Source organism: Carlito syrichta, unplaced genomic scaffold (assembly GCF_000164805.1).
Source record: "Carlito syrichta isolate Samal-C Ts95f unplaced genomic scaffold, Tarsius_syrichta-2.0.1 Scaffold304701, whole genome shotgun sequence".
NCBI classification, from domain to species: domain Eukaryota; kingdom Metazoa; phylum Chordata; class Mammalia; order Primates; family Tarsiidae; genus Carlito; species Carlito syrichta.
In genome coordinates, this window is record NW_007248797.1 from 150,963 (window position 1) to 167,874 (window position 16,912).

A 16,912-nucleotide genomic window follows, 5' to 3' on the forward strand; every position below is an offset into this window, starting at 1 on the left:
TTTAGAAAACTGACAGGGACTATACTTTTATTTCATGGTATTTTTATTTTCACTCTGTTTGTGAAGAGCTATTTCTTTTTTGATGCCCCAAGCCCACAATTTTTCATGTTTTCTTTTTTAAATTAGGGACCTTTTTGATCTTAAGACTTATCATGAAGCATTACCCAAGTATAAACATTCGTAAATAAAATGGTATGGTAATGAGGTCACAACCTGGTTTTGAACTCTTGTTTCTTTGACTTCCTGGCTGCATAACCTTGGAAGGTTAGTTAACCTTTCTAAACCTTTGTTTTCCCACTTACAAAATTGGAATAAGTATTGTATATAGCTTGCAGAGTTATGAAGTCTAAATGGCATAATGAATGCAAAATGCAAATTATGCGCCTGGCACATTCAAAATATTGATATTTTCAGATTGTCACATCTCTTTGAATGCTATTAATATTCAACACCACCACCCCCTTACATGTATTTACTGAAGGCTTACTATGCACCTGATGTTCTTCCTGGACTTGGGGTCCAACAGAAACAAGAATGCTGTTGTTTCTGCCACTCCTCAGAACTTACAGTCCAGGGAGGGACTGTATGTGCTATGAGGTGGGAGATGTCAGTCTAACTTGTTCTCCTAGCTCCTGTTTTTCCTGCCCTCAGCCAGCTCCTGTACGAGTTCTACACCTGCATCCCTCCTGTAAAACTCCAGAAGCAGAAAGTACAGTCCATGAATGAGATAGTCCAGAGCAACCTCTTTAAAAAGCAAGGTGAGTACAAAACATCCTTGCTGGTGGAGGAAGATTAGGGGTGGTGATGGGGGTAGGATGTGCCACGAAGTTCTTGTCCTCTTTGGGAAACCTGGCAGGAGAGGGCAACCTGTCCAGTGACTAAAGCATCTCTTCTCTAACAAGTCCCTTGGTCTGCATAAATGCAAAAAGTAGAAAGTAGCTGACAAATTAGAGAGTAGCATCTAAATTGATTTTAGGAAAGCTGAGGTTGCATTGTTTATTTCTCTTGAGAAAGTTTAATGAGGCTTTTTTTCCCTATATGGTTTATTACTGCAGTTCTTAACTTGAGGGAAAGTAGATGAAGTTTCTTTTAGTAGAACGATCCTTTCATGGAGAAGTTCTCAAAATTTTGAGTGGGTAAGAATAAACTGGAGAGCCTATTAAAATGCTAATTTCTGGGATCCATCTCAGAGATTCTGACTGAGTAGGAATTAGCATTTTTTTTTAGTTTTTAGAAAAATTTAAATTATTTTTGAATAGGTCATACATTCACATGGACCAAAATGCAAAAATCTGAAAGATCCCATGTGAAAAGCGTTCCTCCAGACCCCTTACATGGCTACACCCAGTTCCTTCTTCAGAGCAACCAGTGCTCCCAGTTTCTTGTGTTTGCTTCCTGAATACTCCATGAATGTACAATCAAGTACACCTATGCTACGTATTATCCTCGGTCTTTAATTATTATCTCTCAAATGCTAGTATAGTATGTAACTGTTCTGGACCTTGACTTTCTTTACTTAATAATATGTATTTTTTGGAGATCATGCAGTGACAGTGGATTGAGGCAGAAGTTATGGTCGGAGCTTCTGCTCACACTAAACTGGTAACCACTGGGCCCTGTAACCAACTCACTGGCAAGAGACTTGGAGTTCCCTGTTTTTGAGATCAAGCAAGTAGATGTCCATAGCACCTCACAGATTTTTTTTTTTTTTTTGAGTTGGAGTCTCACTCAGTCGCCCAGACTGGAGTGCAATGGCCGCTTCCGGCCACCGCAGCCTCGCCTGCTGGGCTCCAGTGATGCTTCCGCCTCAGCCTTCCAAGTAGCCGGAATTACAGGCATGCGCTACCACGCCCCGCTGATTTTTTGATTTTTTTATTGTAGAGATGAGGTCTCGCTGCCCAGGCGGGTCTCGAACCCGCGGGCTCAGGCAATCCACTCACCTCAGCCTCCCAAAGGTGCGGGATTACAGGCTGAGCCACCGAGCCCGGCGATTTTTTTTTTTGAGTTGGAGGCTCACTCTGTCGCCCGGACTGGAGTGCAGTGGCTACTCCCGGCCACTGCAGCCTCGACCTGCTGGGCTCTGGCGATCCTTCTACCTCAGCCTTCCAAGTAGCTGGAACTACAGGTGTGCGCTACCACACCTGGCTAATTTTTTAACTTATTGTAGAGATGAGGTCTCGCCAAGTTGCCCAGGCAGGTCTTGAACCCGCGGGCTCAGGCAATCCACTCACCTCAGCCTCCCAAAGTCGCGGGATTACAGGCTGACCCACTGAGCCTGGCACCTCATAGATTTAACCACGCAGGATTTTAGACATCTGTATCTACCCTCTACCTAATCTCCAGACTACTCTGCATTCTGGGATCATGCCAGTTGGACTGCATTTTGCTCCAAGGAAATGGGCTGTCTGTTCAGAAACTCTGCATTTCTTCACTCCAATCTGTAAGAGTGAAGAAATTACTTTTGGGGGTCAGTACTGTTTTCTGTACCCTAAGACCAAACATATCTAGTTTTAAGTCTCTCTGTCCACGCTGATGTAAGTGATAAAATGAGAAATAAACGGTGCAAGAAACTAGAGGTCTTAGAATTCAGAGGATCAACCATCACCCAACTGGAATGTATTCAGGGAATGATGCCTGAATATTTATGCAAATTGCCTGGTAATCACAGAAATATTCAGGAATCACTTCACTGTAAAGATGTTTTTTTCCAGTGCCTGGTTAACATGGTGCATCCACAATTGCTGTCTGAATCCTATCTCCGGAGTTAAGAGTAGGAAGAGGACATGAGGAAGAAAAGTATTCTTCTTGTGATGTTAATATTCATGTGTGTAATTTCCTGATCATTTAGATGGATGTGTGGCATTAGATTAATCTGGTACATGTGTGGTTTGTTTGAGCAAGGTAGTTTGTGTGAGGCGGTGGGCGACTCATCCTGACAAGACTTCTGCATGCCTTGTATTCCTGTGGCTTCTTAAAGTGAGACTTTCATAGTTTTGAAGTTCTGACTTCCACCTCTGAATAAATAGCCCTCACTCTGAAAGCTTCGAAATATGCCTGCCCCTTCTCGCCCTGACATCCCCCCTCAGGATCTCAGGTGGTGTCACTGCAGAGACAAATCAAGTCCCGTCCTAGGGATGTGACAAGGACGACTCCAGCTACACATATGGTGTCGCGCAGGCAGCAGAGAGCGCGACCACTTGGCTCTCCTTCATTGTTCGGTGCCACGGTCATTGTCAGGGGCCCGGGTGGCACCAAGGCCAGATGGAGAACTAGCACGCTCTGGGGCCAGGCATGTGGTGTCCATTCCAGCCTCGTGGAAGTTAGAGTCATCCCTCTGCTGGAACCACATCTCTTGGCGGGGAGGTGGCCCCTGAGGGTTGGTGTAATCACAGGGCAGGCTGGACAGCTGCTGCTTCCCAGTCCTGCTGTGCATCCGAGTTTCAGATTCGGTAAAAACCTCTGATTAATATTAACTGACAGAAGGCCGGCCCTAGCCTTGTACACAGATACAAAAGAAATGCAAAATTCTCACCTTGAAGTAGACAAACAGAGTGGCCTTTGGGGACCCGTTTTAAAGAGGATACGAAGTAGAATGAGTCTTTCCGTCCTTGGCTCACATGGGAAAGCAGTGTGCTCTCATGCACAGCTGAAAGGCATTTCCTCTTTCACTGTGAATTTGCTGAGTGAACCCTCTTACCAAAATAACCCCAAAGGGAAACTTCAGCTCACCCCTTCTTTAAGCCCTCAAGTGTGCAGTGAATAAAATCAGAATTCTTTAGACTTACTAGGTGCCATTGCTCTTGGGTGGGCATCTCTCTTTATACCCTTAACTAAGGCGAGTTTTGTTCCTCTGGCCAAGTTTGAGCAGTAATGAAATTCCTCCTGTTACTCTCTCCATGAAGTGTCCTGTGCCGCAGGGATGTGATTTGCTTTGAGCCGGCACTCATTTGACTGCCAGATGTGCAAATTGCCTGGAGTATTTTCGGTGACATTAACTTGTACTCACAGCCTTGAACATTTGTACTGACATCAAGCAGAGGGCCAGAAAGCTTTTAAGCGCTTTCTGAGGTTTTGGCAGACTACCCTATTGGCCTGTCTTCAGGAAGATCTTGTGGAGAAGGGGGAGAAAGGTTTACTGGGTAAAGGCACTGGTTCTTGGGTCCCAGTAGATCTGAGTTTAATTCCTGGTTCAGCCCCTTATCAGCTGTGCAACTGTGGGCAATTTCCTTAACCTCTCTGATCCTCAATAAGCTCATCTGTACAATGGGAATAATAATAATAGTGTCTGTCCTGGAGGGTTGTTGTGTGGGCTAATGAGATGGATGATTCATTTAAAGTACTTAACACGGCTGGGCTCAGTGGTTCAGCCTGTAATCCTAGTACCTTGGGAGGCCGAGACCAGCCTGGGCAACTTGGTGAGACCTCATCTCTACAATTAAAAAAAAAAAAGGCTGCACGTGGTAGCACAGGCCTGTAGTTCCAGCTACCTGGAAGACAGAGGTGGAAGGATCACCTGAGCCCAGTAGGTCGACACTGGGGTGGCTGTGAGTGTGCCTCTGCACTCTAGCCTGAGACTAGAGAGAAAAAGAAAGAACTTAACAGCGTCGGGCTCAGCGCAAAGTCCATCCTAAGCAGAAACCGTTATTGTAGGTGCTGTGGTTGTTTTTTTCCTGAGGTTCCTTGCAGTATCTCAACTTCTATCCCGACCTTTAGAATTCTTCAATAAGGGAGTCCCTCGTGGTTTGTAGCTGCACATAACTGTAACCCAAGCTTCCTTGTTTCCCTGGGAGCTGCGTGGTGTTCCTCAGGGTCTGGGAATCACAGGATCTGGTGAATAAAAGGGTCTTGATCTGTACATGCTTTCTATTCTGGCTTTGAATGGCCTTTTCTATTTTTATTTTATTTCCCTAGAGTATTTCTATAAAGGGGCTGTGTTATGTATGCTTAGAAGAAGTTTAGGTCAGGGTAAAATTGTTGTTTCACACTTCTTTGTTACCTTGCTACAGGTTCCAACAAAGTTACATAGTTTTGGACACTCAACAGTCATTGTCTCTAATGATTTTCCCCTTAGGGCTCTTTTCACACAGACACACACACACCTTTTTTCTTGTTTTCTTACATGGAAGCAATTAGCCTCAACTCTGACTTGACTCTGTGATCATGAGTAAATTACTTAATCCTTGCAAGTCTTAATTTCCTTATTTGTGAAATGGTAATATCCACAGGCCGGTTTTCATTGGGTTTTTGTGCAGGTAATGTGACTTGTGGGCGTGGGATATGAAGGAGTAAGGAGGCACCACCAGCCAGGCTCCTGCACGGAGTGGCTCGCCCCATGTGAATGACTCTAGGCTTCAACAGGAGCAGAACTGAGAAATCTGCAAACCCTGATTTTCTGTCTTCTCCAACACAAGCTCAGGCTTGCCTGGTTGTGGTGATGGGAAAAAGGATGAACAGATATGCTGGAGAAAGCTCTGAGGGGAGTCTACGAGAAAGCCAAACCTCTGTGCCTTTGGAACAGATTTGTCCCTGTGAGAACTTCATCTCCAAGTGATGTGTCTTTTTAGCCTGATGCTAATCAGAGGCACCATCTGGTTCACTGTAAACTGTTTTAGGATCTATATGGCTCGCTTTTCTCTTCAATTTCCAAAACAAACAGAGAGAAGGGGAGACAGAGAGAGAGAGAGAGAGAGAGAGAGAGAGAGAGAGAGAGAGAGAGAGAGAGAGAGAGAGAGAAGAGAAAGACACACCTGACAGATTTGGAAACTCCTCCAATGTTTATTTTCAGCTAGTGGGATTTTTTCACTGGAAACTTTATTGGAAAGCTGTTCTTTGAGCACAATACATGCACCTTTTATTGAGACATGGCTGACTTCTTCCTTTTCTTATCAATTGTCCACAGTACCTGGAGCTGCTAGGTTCTCAATTCACAATTCACTCAGGCAGGGCTGGGCAACTGTTGTGGGAGGGAGGATTCAAATAATTGTGCCCAACCCCCAAACCCCAAAAGGGGCTTATCTTTTCTAATCACCATATCATTGCGGCACTGGGCTGGGAATAGAACACTAATTATTATTTTGCCTGGTGAGCTTGTATGATGTCTCTGAACCTTGGGTTCCACGTCTGAAAAATGTGAATAGGATCATCACCTTTAGAATAAGGGACTTTTGATTCAGGACACCCTTGTTTCTGATCCTGGCTTGATCACTACTAGCTGTGTTCCTTTGAACAACTAATCTCTCTGAGTTTCAGTTTCTTTAGCTCCAAAACTGTGATAACTTATGAAAAACAGTTTGCAGAATGCCTGAGACATAGTTACTGCTTATTAAAAGGCATCTGTCGTCTCTCTTGTATAACAGTAATAACCACAAGAATAATAATGACATCAGCAGCATCTTAAAAGGAAAGACTTGTATGTATTTTTTTTTTTTTGAGTTGGAGTCTCACTCTGTCGCCCAGACTGGAGTGCAGTGGCATGCTCCCGGTTGCCACAGCCTCGACCTGCTGGGCTCCAGCGATCCTTCCGCCTCAGCCTTCCAAGTAGCTGGAACTACAGGCATGCGCTACCACACCCAGCTAATTTTTGATTTATTGTAGAGATGATGTCTTGCCAAGTTGCCCAGGTGGGCCTCGAACCCACGGGTTCAGGCAATCCACTCACCTAGGCTTCCCAAAGTGCTGGGATTACAGGCTGAGCCACTGAGCCTGACCGACTTAAATGTATTAAATGCCAACTAGGACATAAATATACATTAAACTTTTACAACAACCCAGTGATGTAGACATTATTATCCCCATCTATAACATCGGGAAACCAAGGCCTAGAAAGTTAAGTAATTTTCATCCCAATGAGACCAAAGTTTCTCCCCCATGCAAAGTTGGATGAAGATCATATGCCTTTTGTCTCTTCTGAAGTCATGCCAGCTGGTGCACGTGACCTTCTGCAGCCGGGAAGTCAGGGAGGCAGGAAGCACAATCATGCCTAACTACCCGGAAGTGGCACCCACCATCACACACAGTTCATTGGCTGGAACCTGTCACATGTTCCCAGCCTACCTGCCAGGGCATCTGTGAAGGGACACACAGGCAATATTTGATGAGCACTGTTTCTGCAGCTCCCAGGTAGTGTTACAGCTGGATTCTGAGTACAAGCTGTTTGAATAACAAAGCCCGCCCACACAACTATGCTTTATTCTTATAATCACTAAAAAGGGGAAAATAGCATTTATTTCCTTGTTGGTAATGCTTTCTTCTCTGTGTTAGATAAAGCGCTTCACCGTTCCTCTGAAGGGATTTTGTTTTCTTCAGTTTCTGCCTCCCTACCCCTGTTCCAGGTGCCAGTGGTGTACTCTGACAAGTGTGCACAGGGACGCTTGCCTGGGAGGCTTGGTAAGGGGAAGGGACTCTTGCTGCCTGTGGTTGCTATATTGAATGTGGTTTCTCAGGGCACAACTTTCCTGCAGCAAACAGAGGGGTGGCAGGCTGCCCAGACTTGAGGTGTTGACATTGGGCTTGGCCACTGAGACTGTTCTGAAGGAGAAGGCAGTAAGGAGAAGAAAGCCTCTTTCTCTCAGGATGTGCTCTACACTCCTGGCGAGTCTTTCATCTCTCCCTGCACGATTCTGTTCTTTGCGTATGGCCTGAAATAACTTCTACTGACTCCCATTCCCTTTCCACACTCTGAGGAACATCCAACAGGTAACTCCTACTCATCCTTTTAAGCCCCAAACCAAGCATCCCATCTGTAGGAAGTCTTCCCTGATGTCTCAGGCATTCCAGCTCAGTTGCATTCAACACTCATTCCCTGAAGAGGTACTATGGGTACAACTGTGGCAAGTTTGCAAATTTCTGCATCATTGCTCTTTGTGCAAAGAAAAGGAAACTTCTTATTGTTTTTAATCTAATTCAGTCTTTATTTTGAGTCTCTATTTTGTCCCATAGCAACTTGAAAATTTCAATTAATGGTATCCTATGACTCTGTATCGAACTGGTCTTTCTGATTTGAAACACACCCTTCTCTCTCCCCAGAACCACGTTCCAGAGACTCAGATAAGAGGGAGAAGAAAGACTTTGCTCTTGGTTCTACCCTCCATTTGTCTAAGATGGCTCCCTTTGGGACTTTAACTCCAGAAGGGATGTAGGGACACATGTGTCTTGTGGCTTCAGGTCTCAGCACTAGTGACATGATAGGGGCAGCTGCCATTGTATCTTCTTCGTTTCTAGGGAGGCCCTCCTAATTGCCCTTCCTGGGACTGTAGAAACAGAATGGTTACCAGGGGACCTCGCCAATGGGAAACATGTGAGAGTAGAGTGTTTAATTAGTCCAAATATTACCTTATTTCCCAAAGGGGACAAAACAAGGTGTCTAACCTCTGAGAGATAGATTTCTCAAAGCTTAGGTGCTCCTCGGGAGTTTGTTAAAATTGCAGAATCCTAGACCCTACCCCAAAGATTCCAACTCTAAAGATCTGGGGAGGGGGCCAGTGATATGCATGGTATCAGCCCCCCTAGGGGATTCTGATACAGGTGGCCCTGACTCCTCTATAGTGGGTCACACAGCTCCAGGAGCCTGAGGTGGGAAGGACAGCAGTGAGGGCAGGGAAGTGGCTTCCCCAGTGCAGAGTGCCAACTTGCATCATGATACCTGATATATTGTTCTAGTATTCTCTGTTTATGTGATGGTCTATGCTGATGGAATGAACTCCTTAAGGGTAAGGGAAAGGGATACGTGTTATTTCTTTATGAGCCCAGTCTGCTTGCATCCTTACTGATAGCAACTCCCAGAGGTTGGTTTGTGGACCTTGGCAGTAAAATTCATCATTATTCAATGGTTAGTATCCCTTTAAAAAAAAAAGGAACTAGTTATACAGAACTGGAGTAGTCAGGGCCCTTGATGCATAATCTTGTCATTGATCTACACAAAACCTGCTTTTATTTATTTATGTTTTCTATTAGTTATTTTAAATAATAAATTATCTATGCACTCACCACACAAAATAAAAACTAGAAAGTTAGCAATCATTTACGTATAACCACATGACTGCCTTTCTCCATGTAAGATAACCATACTCTTGAATTTTTTTTTCTTTTTGATAGCAGTTCCTTTCTCTGTCACGTAGGTTGGAGTGCAGTGGCACAATCATTGTTCACCTTGAACTCCTTGCTCAAGGGATCCTCCTACCTCAGCCTCTTAGTAGCTGGGACTACAGTTGTGCATCACCACACCTGTCTAATTTTTCTTTTTAAACATTTTTTTTGTAGAGGCAGGATCTTGCTATGTTGCCCAGGCTGGTCTCAAACTTTTGGCCTCAAATGAGTCTCCTGCCTTAGCCTCCCATAGTGCTGGCATTACAGGCATGAGTCACCTGCCTGGCCTCTTGACTCTTCTGCTAGTTATTCCATTGTTTCCTTGTTATGCAGTTGTATTGCATTTACATATATTCCTAGTGTTTTAGTTACTTTAACTTTATTAAAAATGTATTCAACTGTTCATCATTTGCGGAGACTTATTTTTTTTCACTTAATGTTAAACTAAGAATCATCCATATTACAGACTACTGGAGTTGATTGTTTTGATGACTGTAGAAAATCCATTGTGTGAATAAACCATAATCTGTTCATTCATGCTTTCAATTTCAGGTATTTGCATTGTTTCAGTGTTTTTGCTATTTGTAAGCACTGCTGCTGAGAACATTCTTGTACATTCTCTTGTTGTAAATGTTCAAGGGTCTCCTTTGGGGACAGACCTACTAGTAGAGGTACTTGGCCATAGGGAATCAGAATCTTGGGTAGACAGTGCTAAACTGTTTTCCAGAGGAGGTAGCACCAATTCATGTTCCCACCAGCAATACATGCGTGGTACTGTGCATCCAAATTCTCTTCAACTCTGGGTATTGTCCCACTTCTAAATATTTGCTACTAGCATGAGCTTAAACTATGTCATCACTGTCTTGATTTGCGTTTCCTTGGTCACCTGTGATGCTGAAAATCTTTTCCTTACTTCTTTGCCACTTGGGTTTTGCTTCTGTGACACATCTGCTCATGTCTTTTGCTTGTTTTTTTCCATTGGGTTGGTTGTATTCTTTTTATTGATCTGTGGGATATTAAATGTCTTATTTCTACTTATCTTTTGCTGATTTTATGTATTGTGAATATCTTCTCCCAGTTTATAACTTGTTTTTTCATTTTATTTAAACCTTTTTATGAACAAAAGTTCTTAAGTTTAATACAATCAAATTAATCAATTATTTTAATAGTCACATCTTTTTTGTGTCTTAAATCTTTCTCAATCCTAAAGTCTAAAAGATTTTAACAATTTTTACTAAGAGTTTTACAATTTTATTTTTGATACATAATCCTTAATTTGTCCACAGTTTATGTTTTATTTATGGTGTGAGGTAGGAATTTGATTTTGTGTTTTTTTCTCTTCCATTTGGCCATACATTTTCCCCAGCTTAATCTCCTGGACAGTTTCTCCTTTCTCCATGCCAGTGTCATTTTGTGTTGCTAGGACATTGCTCTTCCCCAGAGGCTGAGAGCAGGTTGCTGTTGCCTGGATCCAACCCTTGGTGCTGAGGGTGGGGTTGCTGTAGTGTAGATCAATCCCTGGTACTGAGGGCAAGGTTGCTATTGCTTGGATCCAACCCCTGGTGCTGAGGGCAGGGTTGCTGTAGTCTCGATTCAACCCTGGTGTTGAGGGCAGGGTTGCTGTCACCTGGATCCAACCCCTGGTCTACATCATGCAGGCCCTCTGTGTAATTAGTCATTGAGAGCTAAAGGGTCAGAAGAGTCAGGGAAAGGGAGAGACCCTCCCTCCTCAAGTCAAGCCCCAAATCAGGTTCCAGTGTAATACTAGCATGCTGGGAATTCTGTGCCAAGACAGAGCATTTACCTTCTCTAGGCTTGGACTTTCTCAGTTATAAAAGAAATAATTTATCTTATGACAAAAAATTGCTTGGGCCCACAGAGTAACCTTCTTGTAGTTTCTTTATGTATCCGACAAAAAGAACACTGAACTGGGAATAAGGACACCTGAATCATAGTAACAACAATTACATAAGCAGTGGCAACAGCAGGTGATGTGTATCATGTGCTTATGGTACCCTAGCACAGTGCTAAACGCTTAGGTACATTATCTTATTTAGTCACAGCTGTGAGGTCTTGGGCAGGATAATTAACCTCTGTAGAACAACTGTAAATGATGAGATTTTCCCAAAATTCTACCAACAATGAAAATCTGTGACTTAAAAAAGATCCACAGATTCACAATGATAATATTTCTGGATCTTTTTCACAGAATTCCATTCAACACCTGAAAAAAAACCAACAAACCCTCATCTTCCCAGATATGGTCCAAAACACTGTGAGATTTCCTGCCTGAGCTAGGGGCAAGGAATGAGGCTATTTTATAGAAGGTTAAATGAGAGAAGGGCAATGTCAGATGCCCTCGAGGTTACACAGCCAGTCATTAGCAGTGCCTTGCATGCTAGAGCCATTTTCATTTCTCCAAGAAAGTGTCACTGGGTTTTGAGTACTTAAGTTTTTTTCTCATCAGAGCATTCCGAAGCATTAAAGATCCTCAAGTAGGGAGCCCATTTTGCCCATCTCAACTGCAGTGTCACAAAGCCACCTCCACCTCCAAAATGCTCTTCCACACTGGAGATCTGAGAAGGGGCCTCCCTCTCTCTCATCTCCTCTTCCCTTTCTGATGTAACTGATCGTAGACTCCATGCCCAGAAAGAAGCCTTCAGATCCGGAATCGGAGGAGACAGTGATTTAATATGCTGCAGGACAAGTCCAAGAGAGATTTATTAAGGTGTTGTCTTCTCTCTCTTTTTTTTTTTTTGGCTAAAGTTAAAAAAATATTGGCATGCAATCAAAGGAAAAAAACCCCTCTTGAACTTCCAAAAATGCCAAGAATAGCAGTTTTTAATGGCATTATGAAATACAACTTAACTGGGGGAGGAAAAAAGTCCCAGATCACTTCTTTAGTGGCAATCTAAATAAACTCTTCTGCATATATATATATATATATATATATATATAATTTACCTCATTAAAAATAGAGGAAAACAAAATCAAGCTGGTCTCATTCCTTTCAATTCACATTCCATGGGATTCTTTTTCAACTGTGGAATGATTCTTTGTATTAGTGGAAGCACACATAATGAGAACGTTTGCATACATATTTGTAAGGTTATTCATTTATGCCAAAATTTTGTTTTCACTGTGGAATTATAATTATGGATGATTTGAATTATAGTGAGTCAGGTGTAAGAATGTCCTGAGACTTTTATGTTGATCTGTTTTTGGGTTTTTTTTTTTGAGTTGGGTCTCAGTCTGTCACCCCGGCTGAAATGCAGTGGCATAATCACGGCATGCTGCAGCCCTCAAACTCCTGGGTTCAAGTGACCCTCCTGCTTCAGCCTCCCAAGTACCTAGAACTATAGGTATGCGCCATCACACCCGGCTATTTTTTATTTTATTTTGTAGAGGCGAGGTCTTCCTATATTGCCCACACTGGACTCAAACTCCTGGTTCAAGCAATCCTTTTGCCTCAGCCTCCCAAAATGCTAAAATTACAGGCATAAACCACTGCATCCAGCCTGTTTTTAAATATTTATAAGGATATTCATTTTGTGAATTGGTGTCTCACTCTGTCACCTAGACTGGAGTGCAGTGGCATACTCATGGTTCACTGAAGCCTTGACCTCCTGAGCTGAGTGATCCTTCCACCTCAGCCTCCTGAGTAGCTGGGGCTACAGGCACATGGAACCATACTCAGCTAAATTTTTTTGTACAGATGGGGTCCCACGGTGTTGCCCAGGCTGGTCTTGAATCCTTGGCTCAGTGATCCTCCAGCCTCAGTTTCTCAAAGTGCTGAAATTATAGTCGTGAGCCACCACACCTGGCCTGATCTATTTAAGTTTGATATTGTTGATTTTTTTCACCCCAACATCTTCCTAGAATAGAAGAAACTTTTCTTAAGACTGTAATACTGTTGCATTGAAAACCAGCTGCAGATTCAGTTCAGTTCAAATGTTTATTGAAAATCTAAAAACATGGCAGCACTCTGCTGTGGGAAACATGAAGGAAATACAGTAATAAATAGTTTTGTAGCCACCATTTTCTTAACCATTATTTTGTGCCAGGCCCTATGTTAAGCTTTTCACACATTAACTCATTTAATTATCATGACATTCCTATAAAGTGTAGGCATTATGATTCCCATTTAACAGGTGAGGGAACTGAGGTAAGAGACATCAAGAAACTTGCCAACAGTCACATACCAAGTAACCAGCATTCCAACTGGGGTCTGTCTGATTCCCCTGAGCACTATCTGATCCACTGTGCTGCATGACACCAGAACAGGAGGGTTTCTGACCTCAGGGAGCTTAAGTTGGGGGAGAAAAGATTTAACTCAAGATCTTGCCAAACTTGAATCCAGATAGGCTAGCTAGGCAATATAAATGAATGAAGGGACAGGGTCATACTTGTCATGAGGTAAGATAGCTTATTCTTTTAAAATAGATATTCCTAATATCATCTTCAGTTATATTTTCACAACACAGATTTCCTATTTATATATTAAACATGTGGGAGCTTTCCTCACTTCACAAAGAAATCTGATTTCTTTCATTTTTTCTTGAAACATATCACCATTTGGTCAGTCATCCATTTTCTCACATTTGACAGAGACAAGTATACAGAGAAATATTACTACTATGGAAACAAAAGCAGAATTGGTCAACGGCCACTCAGCTCAGAGAGGAGAGAGCATAGGGATTGGTAAGGACTAGGGCAGAGTCTGTGCCATGGGCAAATAGGACAGCAGTGAGTAGAACAATGTCAATATGTGGGCTCAGTGCTGCTTGATAGTCTCTCTTTTAAAATTTTTTTGACAAAAGTCTCCCATATGAGTTTGTGTAAACCTGTTGAATTTATTTTTTAAATTATATACAAGATGAGCGAAACCTGATGTAAGGACCCAAGACAGCAGCCTCTGATGTAGATTTATAATTTATAGAGTTTATAAGATTTTGTTAAATTTATAAAGTCTTAATACATTTATTATAAATTGATTTTATAATAAAGTTTTATACATTTATTAATATAATTTATACATTATTATTTATAAATAACCCTATAGGGATGACCGTTCCCAGAATTCAGTGGAAACAGTGCTCTTGAAATGTTAAGGGTAGGTTATGGAGAGGGCAGGGTATCAGCTGGACATGTAAGGCCAGTGAATGTGACATCGGCCCTCTCTGGATGGCAACCTGTGGGGGACCTTGGAGTGTCTGAGCTGCACGCCCCTTCCTTTCGATCTCAGAACAACTCAGGATTCTTCCTTGTCTGACATAGTCCTTTGCCAATGGGGGCCTCTGATCACACGGTGAACTCTCCCAGGTATCTGAGGACATTGGCCTGGAGATGGGAAAATGACATTTATTGTTTGTGAAAGTTGGTGTTATCAAAATATTGTGAGATTATTGTGGGACATTCAGAATCTATAAAATGCCTATGATCGTATGTTAGAGGTAAGCATTGTTGATTCTTCCTCTCTTTTGTACCAAGTGTTTTATATAATTGGGATCCTGTTTTACCAGGTTTCTCATCTGCTTTCTTCACTGAGAATTTCTGGGAACATTTTTCCATTCTATTTTTAAGGACTTCATGGGACTCTCTTGTATCAATGGGCCATAATCAATCTCAATATTTTCTTATTTATGGATATTTAGGTTCCTTTGATTGTCTGTAGAAGAACTTCCTGGAATTTATAGCCTTAGTAGACAGATAGTGGTCCTCTTGGCTCTTTATTTATCATTGGGTGTGCACCTCACCCAGCTTTCCCAATGTTTGTCCAGGGTTTTGACTCCTTGTCTTTGTGTGCACACACACGCCCACGCCCCCCTCCACCCCCCCCCCCGCAACACGCGGGAACAGAAAGAGAGAAAAAGAATTTTGCTTCCTTCTTATGTGATAGACTCAGCATAAAGCAGACTGTATTGTCCTTGAGTGAGGAGCCAGGGTGACACGATCCAACTTGGGAGGGACATGCTTTCACAACTCTACCATCATCCTTGATGGCAGGGGGTGTGTCTGTGTGTGGATGTTCCTTTCGATGCCAGGCACTTAAATGCAACCACACTGAGAGCCCTCATTAGCCCCAGGCAGCCGAAGTAGATTTGCTGAGTGTGACACCATCCAGGCTGGAGAGACTGCCCAAGTGGAACCAGACACCAGAGCAGAGAGGGGAGCCAATTATCCAAAGGCAAATGAGATTCTAATTACGGCTTCAGCTAAAGAGAGTGAAATTATTTGAGGAGAGGCTTCCCGTTTCTGATGTTGGCACAACACAGGACCGTTGTTCAGAACCAGGGCCTGGATTAAGCCCGGATTTTGACACCTTAACCAGGATACTTCACTTCTGAAAGCTTCTGATTTTTCATCTGTGAAATGGAAACAACATAGAATGTTGATCTCATGGGTTTATTGTGAGCATTAAATGCGATGGTACTGGTAAGGGCATAGAGAGAGAGGTCTAGTACTTAGTAAGGGCTTATAGACTGAGTGCCATCATCACCATCATCATCATCATCATCATATCGTCATCATCAATAACTGATACTGGTGTTACTGTTATTTGGAGTCATCTGATAAAACATACTACTGGATATCAGGAGACCTGGATTCTCTACTCTGAGGTTTCGTATATATTCCAACTTAGAGAGTGAGTTCATCCTTTAATCTCTTTTTCTTCCTCTCCCAGATGAGAAGCTTGCATTACAGAATACGTCAGTCCCCTTTTACCCCCAGGTTTATGGACCTAAGCTAACTGTAACAGTGCTTCCATTGCAACAGGAGCTCCTCTGAGGTGGAACCAACTTCTCAGGTAACATGAATGGAGTGCTGACTAACATGCAGAGGTGTCTTGTGCCAGGAAGAATGTCTTCCTGAATCCTCATGTCGGTCTTGTTTCGGGGGCTGATAGTCTCCTTTTTTGCAGGTGCTGAAGTGGAGAGCCGCAGGCTCCCAATATCCACATTAAATGATCTCTGTGTCTCCAGAGGTCAAGGCCGTGACTAGTAATACATTTGTGCTGATCAACATTTGTTGGGCTGCACTCAAGGCTGTGAAAGGTCTGGGATGGGAGAAGGCTCAGCAGTGCCCTCACATTGCACTCTTCTCTCTTGTACTCAATCCTCTTAAAACTGTAAGCACAAAAGTCAGGAAGGAGACACCTGTCAGACTTTGGGGACAGATTCTGCCACCTCAGCTCTGTTTAACCTTCCCTCTGTGAAACAGGATTGATAAACAATTGCTCTGCCTGACTTGCCTGGTGGAGTTATTTTGAGTCACATGAAGGATTGTACATTTGTGTGTGCATTAAAGAATTTGCACCTGGGGCATTGCAAATGTCTAGACTGAAACGAATGGTAGCAGCCAGCTGCCCAGAGCTAGTCAAATCCTGCAATTCAGAGGAACCCCGAAGAGGCTTCTGCCTCGTGTGCATAGTAAGTGGGCCAGCTTCCCTGCTTCTACTAGAGTAGCTCGCTCTATCATCTATTTATCTGTCTGGCATCTATCTATCTATCTATCTATCTATCTATCTATCTATCTATCTATCTATCTGGCATCTATCGATCTCTTGTCTATCTGTGTAACACCTTTCTTTCTTTCTTTCATCATCTATCAGTCTGGCATCTATTATATCATCTTTACATATATCTGCTCATCTATTATCTCTCTCTCTCATCTATCTACCCATCACCTATCTATTATCTATCTGACATCTATCATATATCTATCCATTCATCTGTTCATCTTCCTATCTATCTAGCACCTATCCATCCATCCATCTGTCCATCCTTCTATCTATCTATAAACCTTTAAGCAAAAAATTTAAAGTCTA

General features: G+C 42.7%; 1 protein-coding gene across 1 annotated transcript in view; it reads left to right on the forward strand.

The window, feature by feature from the left end:
- The window catches only part of LOC103263014 (dedicator of cytokinesis protein 2-like), a 298,126-nt gene that overhangs the window by 128,063 nt on the left and 153,151 nt on the right, over positions 1-16,912 (forward strand). Inside the window, exon 25 of the mRNA XM_008060687.2 lies at positions 652-758. Within this exon, the coding sequence (XP_008058878.2) occupies positions 652-758 (107 nt within the window). The remainder of the gene's footprint in view (positions 1-651; positions 759-16,912) is intronic.